General features: G+C 33.0%; 1 protein-coding gene across 1 annotated transcript in view; it reads right to left on the bottom strand.

Annotated features, from left to right (window-relative positions):
• Positions 1–8,355, bottom strand: part of LOC106677182 (non-lysosomal glucosylceramidase) — a 46,504-nt gene that overhangs the window by 27,833 nt on the left and 10,316 nt on the right. The window contains exons 4-6 of the mRNA XM_014414936.2: positions 6,471–6,636; positions 3,893–4,013; positions 1,121–1,239 (exon numbers count right to left, since the gene is read on the bottom strand). Of these exons, the coding sequence (XP_014270422.1) occupies positions 1,121–1,239; positions 3,893–4,013; positions 6,471–6,636 (406 nt within the window). The remainder of the gene's footprint in view (positions 1–1,120; positions 1,240–3,892; positions 4,014–6,470; positions 6,637–8,355) is intronic.

The raw sequence follows: 8,355 nt of genomic DNA, 5'->3' as shown, positions 1-8,355 counted from the left end.
TCGATGTATTTTGAGTCATGTATTGTAAGCAACGATATTTTAAAACATCGATGTTTTTTTAGTCGTCGGATTCCTTGTTTCAAAAAGCACTTCTTACAGGCCGTAGAATGCTGGATCGTTGGAACAGACCTTATGTTTCTGAAATAGTTGTTCAAAAACATCGATGTATTCTAGGTAATGTATCGTAAGCAACATTATTTTGATATTGAACATTGATATTTCAAAACATCGATGTTTTTTTTATCAATGTTGCATTCTTTTTTGCAAAAACCACTTCTGACTGGCCGGACTATACGTCGTTGTTGAAACAGACCTTGAGTTACTGGTTGTTAAATAGTGGTCAACTAAATGGTTGTTCAAAAACATCGATGTTTTTTTGGGAAAGATTTGTATGCAATGATATTTTAATTTTGAGCAAAGATATTTTAAAACTTCGTTGTTTTTCTAGTCGTAATTTATCTCTATCATGTCGATAGCGTGAAGGTTTGAGGTACTTTTTTATTCGACCACATTGTTGATAGGAATCTATTTATACTGTAAATTATTGGTTTTCATTTAGTTAATTTTGGAAAAAAAAATGAAAAATTGGGACAAAACATCGGCTTGAAAACATCAGCTTAAAAACATCGATGTTTTGGGTAAAACATCGACATCGATGTCACATCCCTAATTGTTATTATATTTCTATCAATTGCAAAACCAAACAAAGTTTTAACAATTTAATTAATAAAACAAATGTTTCAGTATGTAGCATTCAATTGCTCCATCAGTCCAACCACCAGTCCAAAATTGTCATAAGTGATTTCAAAGAAATATCATTCATTCAGTTAAAACTGTGAGTAATCTAGCAATGGTTGGGACAGTATGGAATTTCTCATCGGGTCACACACAGAGTACATAAAATGAACTTGTGGATTTAAATGTTTAATGTGTTATTTCAAAATTTGTTTTTTTGCAGATGAGAATAATGCAAACATAATTAAATGGAAATTAAGTCACAAATGATTCTTTCAGTAACTTCCTGGGGTTTATGAAGCCCCAAAATTTTTGACAATAGCAATTAAAATTAATTTAAAAACTTTAGCATGTCTGAAACAAATCAGAATTGTCATATTATTACCTGCTTTTTGGTCGCAATGCCATAAGAATGAGGGTAATCATTAATTTTTTGTTCAATGATAACACCATTAACAACAATAAGGCCACTAGTTTCTTGAAAAGTTTTGGTGCTCACTGTATCTAAAAAAATATGAAAAAAAAATTAAATGCCACAAAATAGCATCCCAAGTCTAGTCAATAAAGGATTTGAAAAAAACAAAAATTTTTTTGGGAGCTGAATTAGATTCATGATTTTGCCAACTCCTATCTACCCTATAAAAAAAATTGCACTTTTTGACTATTAACTCTAACTTATGACTAAATCATATAAGTTTTTTTTTTAACGGTTCCATAAAAAATTTTTTTTGGGTACTGAATCAATTCTGGGTTTTGTCACCTCACATATACCCTGCCTTTTTTAGAAACAAAAAAAAAAATGCACTTTTTCCCGTCTTTTGTACACATCTCTATTGACTCTATGACAAAACAACCAGTATATATATTAAATTAAAGATGAAAACATTTCCAAAAAATTTGTATCATTACATTTTTGTTTTTGTCTGTGCATGGTTTAGCTGCTAGAGTGCATTTAATATACAACTAACAACAAAGAGCCTAAAATGTGATCTCATGTTTGATTGTTTCCTAATTTTTTTTTTAAGTATTTTTCTGAAAAGTTCTTTTAGTTTTTTGGGTTACTAGATCAGATTCTGGGTTTTGCCACCTCTTATGTAAAATGTATTTTTCAGGAACCTCAAAGTTTGTAGGAAGTTCATCTAACATCTTATACGCCTTTAATATGACTGTAGCAACAGCGCATTACCAGCAACTCCCTAGATTATGGAGCAGCAAGCATCTAGATGAGGATACACATTGGTAGGCTGTTATGTTTACAGATGAGTCTCGTTTCTGTATTTATTGTGATAGTAGGTGCTGAAGAGTATACCAAGAACAGTGGATGGGTGCACTGCCACAGTTTGTGCCCAGTTCAACACAGTTAGGAGATGGAAAGTGACTGTATGGGTCGGGATATACTCAGGAGGACTGACTCTACTTCATAGTTTGGATGATAATCTCACAGCAGTTCGTATGTTCAAGAAATTATAGAGATCTTCATCCCTCAGACGAGGGACATAATTGGCCCATATTTCTGTTTTTTGACAACAATGCGTGACTTCATAGGGTTCATTGTTCATCAATGCCTTGAAAACCTAGGAATTTCACGTTTTTCCCATTCCACATTGTTTCCCCAACTCAATTCCATTGAGCACACAAGGGATGCTATGCAGAGAAAGCTTTTTGACTATCATCCACAGCCTCTTAACCTTCAGCAACTGAGAGCAATATTATGGGATGAAATTCCTAACAAAATGAGTGACAACATTATAGACAGTATGCCCAGTAGGTGTAGAGATGTAGTGCGTAACAGAGAAAATTATACAAATTATGAAATTTTACAGTCGTAATAAAAAAAAAAAAAATATCACAAACACCTTTAATTTGAATGGTTTTTAAAAACACCTTTTATAAAATTTCCCAAGGTCTGAAGTCTTTGAAGTTAGAACAGGTCTGAGACAGGGAGATGGACTCTCACAAATGCTGTTCAACTTAACTCTAGAAAAGAGTAACCAAGATGACATGAAAGTAAATGAAGATGACATGAAAAGTAACCAAGATGACATGAAAAGACCCTAATAAGAGAAGCAGAGGAAATTGGCTAGCAAGTAAATGAAGACAAAACAAAGTATATGATTGTAAGCCGAAAAATCCACACTAATGACATGGTCTGCGTGGAAGGCAAATAGTTTCTGAAAGTAGACAGTTTCAAATGCCTTTGATCCACAATAACCTCAATAAATGATCAACTCACTGTGAGCAGGATCAGCATATAACAATTTAGATGGTTCAGACTTCTCGTTGTCAAATCATCAGTCAGAATGTTACCCTCTTGCCTACACTGATGGCTCTCGATGGGTTAGTAAAATTAAATTTAGTTACATTAAAATGGAGCATCAAAGAACCCACATAAATTTACTAAAAATACATTTAAATATAATTGAATTTGAAGGCAGACTAAAATAAATACCTACATGCACTATTTGAATTTTAAGGCAGACTAAAATAAATACCTACATGCACTATCTCAAAATTAAAACGTTGACTGCTGATCACGAGGTAACTCATGATTTGCATTCTTCTTGTCGTTGGGCAGATATGACAAAATTTGTAAATATTTTAAAATATGGCAAGTAAAAAAAAAAAAAAAGATGTCTCATAATCAGCAGTTACCAGAAAATATAATAATGATAGCTAAAAGTACTGATATTCTGGAGGTAGGAGTGCAAGTTCAGTAAGTGGGCTTGTTGATCTTTTTTACCAACCCCAAGAAAGGCCAAAGGGGTAACACTTATGTTACCTATTGCATCTTTAAGTTGAACCTGAAATTCAAAAGGGTCAGCCATTCAATGGACGAAGCCTAATATTCTAGGATTCTATCAGAGCTCAGAAAACTGTACCTCAGTGATATATACCGGTCATATGCTGCTATGTAGTCAAGGTTTTATCTTAGCAACTTTGTAATTTTTTTCAATATTATTATATTATCAAATCTATACTTAACTATTCTATTTTATAAGGCAACTCTTATTACAGAGTATTTGAGAATACATAAAAATGATAATAAAAATTCTACATTATTTAATCATATAACCTTTTTTTGAGTGATATTTTGTGTTTGCTCACAAAGGCAACTTTGTAAAGTATCAAAAAGTCTCAAATAAAATTTTAAACCTACTTGCTTTATGAGAGTGAAGACCACTGCCACTTTGAAAAGTAAAAGTAATACTTATATGTCTATCATCAGAATTGTAGTTGTATACAGTCCAATTAAAAACTGCACCAGGAATAGATGAATCCTGGAATACGAACAAACACATTAATTAGGAACTTTGCCTTAGGGAAAACTAAATTAATAATTCAAAATAATTATACTCACAATTTTTTAAAAATTTAATTTAAAATTTAAATCTTGATTATACTTGAACATATCCCATATTAATATACTAAATTTGAATTCCAGAACAGCAAGATTATAGACTATCAGGATTTCATTGGAATGGAATTTACTATTATTAAACTAAGAACTGGTGCTCATAGAATAGAGAATTGACCGACGTGGCAGGCAGTCTCTGACCTGCTTGCTACTGGCTGTTGGCCAATGGTTATCAAACCTAGCTTCAGATCTTATGAGATCTTCCTTGGCTCAGCTGGTTACTACAACAAATAAAGACAACTACAAGAGCCTCGTTAGGCATCTATCGAAGAAGAATTAGGACTTCCACTGGTATCAGCTAAAAGAAGATAAACAATATCGAGTCGTATTGAGGGGACTCCATTCTACTACCCCATCTACAGCCATTAAGAGTGACTTAGAGGAATTAGATCACAACATTCGCCATATTTCTAATGTGGTACACCCCACAGAAAAATATCGCCTTCCTCTATTTTTCATTGATTTGGAACCAGCTTCCAATAATGCAGACATTTTAAAAATTTCGAGGCTGGTATACTCTTGTATATGTTTTGAGGAACCCGACACAGGGTGTCCACAATTTCCCTCTGAAATTGTCCAATGCACAAAGTGTCAGAATCTTGGCCACACAAAAGTTTGCTGCCATCATCAAGCCAGATGTGTCAAATGTGCTGGCTCACATCCATCTGACACCGATCAGAAGTCTCGAGAGACTCCAGCTAAATGCGTACATTGTGGGAAAGAAGGTCATCCTGCTAACTATAAAGGTTGTATAATATACAAAAATATGCAATGCCAAAAAACCACGAATTCTGCCTTAAAAGTGTACAACCAAAACAGAGTGGTTCTAGAAAAACTTGTTGGGCCATCAACGAGTGACATGGAACATTGTACCCTAGTCAACAAATAGCTCCAACAACCCATCAACCCCAGAAGACTGAATATTAAATATTCAGAAGTGATTCGCCGAGCTCAGGCACCTCAAGCCTCCCATCCCCTCCTTCTGACATCCCACCCTCAGCCTCAGTCCTCGTAGGTAACTTCATTTTCACAACAGAATTTAAATTTAGAATATATCATTTCTTGACTAATACTGCTCTCCTAGGTTTAACAGCTGATCCTTTGGGAGGATTAAGAAATTATTTAAAAAGGAGCACTTAGTTACTTTTGCAAGATATATAGGCAAGTTGGGGAAAACTTGAGACACTGGATTTTTTGTGAGTATCCTCCAACCCCTAGGAAGTATGAATTTCTTCTTATCAACAATACATTCGTCACACTTTATACTTAAATACTTCTGAAAGGGCTTAACACTTATAGATGAGGGAATAAGAGATTGATATATTGAAACTTAAGATTTAATATTTGCAGTGCGATATTTTCATGTGCCAACAATTGAGATGGACGGGGAAGGGAGGTGTATAGAGTAACTAGCACTTCTAGTTTCTACTTGTTATGAAAAAATTATTACTACTAAGTTCTAGAGGTTATATATGGTAAATAAATACCACCATGGGATAGTTGAAACAATTTGAGCTAAGTTCAAGTTCCAAGATTTTTCATTGAAGCAAAATAATTAGAAAACTTTGGAAAATAATTTAATTCATCTCATCTTTGTAATTGTTTGTTACCAAACCCAATTTTGGTAAGAGGACATTCATTGTAAAAAATAAACTATTTCGATAAAAATATGATTTTACTTCTATAAAGAAACTAGATAACTGTAAAAGTTGATAACATTTTAATTTTAGTTTACTATAATATAAGCAAAAATTATAAAACATAATAAAAAAATAATGTAATGCATTTTCAACAAACTTTACAATGATTTAGGCTCAAATCTTTAGTAAAGTAATACAATATTTGTTTAAATAAAATACATATACAAGATAAAAAGCATCTGTAGTTTAATTATTTTAAGTAAGAAGTAGTAAAAGTTAAACAATTAGATTAATCTTGGATTGGAAGAAGATAGTTTACAGTATGAAGTAGATTGTAGGAAGATAGTCCGGGAGGCGGTCAATAAAGGTACCAAAATATTAAAAGAAAACTATTTATTGTTAACCAACATTTCGCCCCACTTTGCAGGGCTGTCAGATTATAACACAACGGAAAATCCCGGAAGCCCTGCAAAGTGGGGTGAAACGTTGGTTAACAATAAATAGTTGTCTTTTACTATTTTGGTACCTTTATTGACCACCATCCAGACTATCTTCCTACAATTAGATTAATTATAAATTATAAATGGAACTAAGAAATATCGGATGTGACAAAATCTTGCAGTCATGGGATAATAGAAACCAAAAATAACATTTCTAAAAACAGAAATTGATAGACATACCATGTAATTCTTAGGTATTATAGGGCTAATCTGCCTGCACACCAATTTTATCTTTTGTTCTGAAATGTTAAAAACAGTCCAAGATCTAGGATACAAAGCTATATATTCTGCCTCTTCACCAGGAAAATTCCATTCCCATGATGATAATCTCTTGCCAGTTGGTTTGCTAAAATAATAATACTGTAAGACATACATCAACAAATATCACTAGCTTACATAACTAATGGTCAAGAAAACACTTCCTTTTCAAGTTCTGAACACAATAACACTAAAACCCTTCATGGGTTGTAGCAGTACAGGTTTTTTATTTCATAATTCTAAATAAATCAATAAACTCATCAATAAGGAAGAAAAATTCTTAACACTTAAAAAACAAAGGAGAATAAAGTAGGTACAAACACAGGAAAAAACACTGAAGTATGGTTAATAAAACAATCTCCAGATTATTATTTTTTTTTTAGATTTCCACAATGCAAGCAGAAGACTTACCTAGTTTGCTGTAATAGTTAAGTAATTAAAAACAATACAGTCACTCAACAAATACCAGTATTAAAATAACATTAATTTTCATAGCACTATGATTTTAACAACAAAAGGATTCATAACATTGATGTATAACTAAACATATAATCATTGACTAGTATTTTGAAGTACTGAGAGTTGACCAAAGATGAAGTCAAGAAGATAGTGGGAGGTGTGATAAGGAAAAAATATCTCTCTCTCTCTCTCTCTCTCTCTCTCTCTCTCTCTCTCTCTCTCTCTCTCTCTCTCTCTCTCTCTCTCTCTCTCTCTCTCTCCCCCCCCCCCCCCCCCTCCCTAACTGTTTCCTAGGATTCCTATTGCATACAGCTTGAGGAAAAGGTTAAATTTCTTTTCAATGCCAATTCTATTCAAATGCCAAAGTTCTCAGGTGTTTGTTACACCTTAACACCTGTCAGCCATCACTATTTACTGGCAAGTCTCAAGGGACTGAATCTTGTTGCCTTCCACAACTTACTATTAATCCTAGATTGCAAAGTGATCTATATTCTGAAATTTATATTGACCTATTTCCACTGTTTCTTGAAGAGCCAATGCCATTTTAGGTCCATCACACATGTACTTGGTTTCCTACTAATCAGGAGCATCAATCAACTTTCGTTCCCACAGCATACATGATTTTGAACCAATTCAAAAATGCTTTCTTGAGAGACTTAAAAAATCATCTGCAAAACAAAGTAATTACACCAGCCTGTTGAAAATATTGTTTTCAGTCCGAATTCCAGAATTATGAACCGTTCTAGAAGCACTTTAAACAGCAGGCATGCAAACCCATACATAACTGCTCTACTGGAAATGAATTCTGGGAGAAAGTCTAAATGTACCTTGAACAATGCACTTAGTCCATTGTCATCTTAGTCAGATAGTTCATTATCAAGTAGATGGTTTCGGAAATAATATTCCTAAATCACATGTGGTTGCATATAATTTAGGCCTTTTAATGCTGTTGAAAGCATTTTGAAATTCAATGAAATGGTGGGAAAAATATATTATGCTAATTTATCCAAATTTATAAACTCTGAACAACATAAAATTAGAGTCAAGAAGTTGCCTCTAGACAACCATGCGTTTTTAAAGTGATAGGACTGGATCAGAACATAGAAACTAGGGCCACAGAAACAGGAAGATACAACTCCTTTCAAATAATTTACATTTTAAATGATAAAATAATATTTGAATAAAATTTCTCAAATATATTATCCCTTGATAACTGACTTCATGAATTTTCATGAATATATCATGAATATATATAAAAACAGAAATTGATAGACATACCATGTAATTCTTAGGTATTATAGGGCTAATCTGCCTGCACACCAATTTTATCTTTTGTTCTGAAATGTTA

The sequence above is a fragment of the Halyomorpha halys genome, unplaced genomic scaffold (genome assembly GCF_000696795.3).
Source record: "Halyomorpha halys isolate HHAL.00 unplaced genomic scaffold, Hhal_1.1 Scaffold90.1, whole genome shotgun sequence".
Lineage (NCBI taxonomy): Eukaryota > Metazoa > Arthropoda > Insecta > Hemiptera > Pentatomidae > Halyomorpha > Halyomorpha halys.
This window is presented reverse-complemented; position numbering and strand designations above follow the sequence as displayed.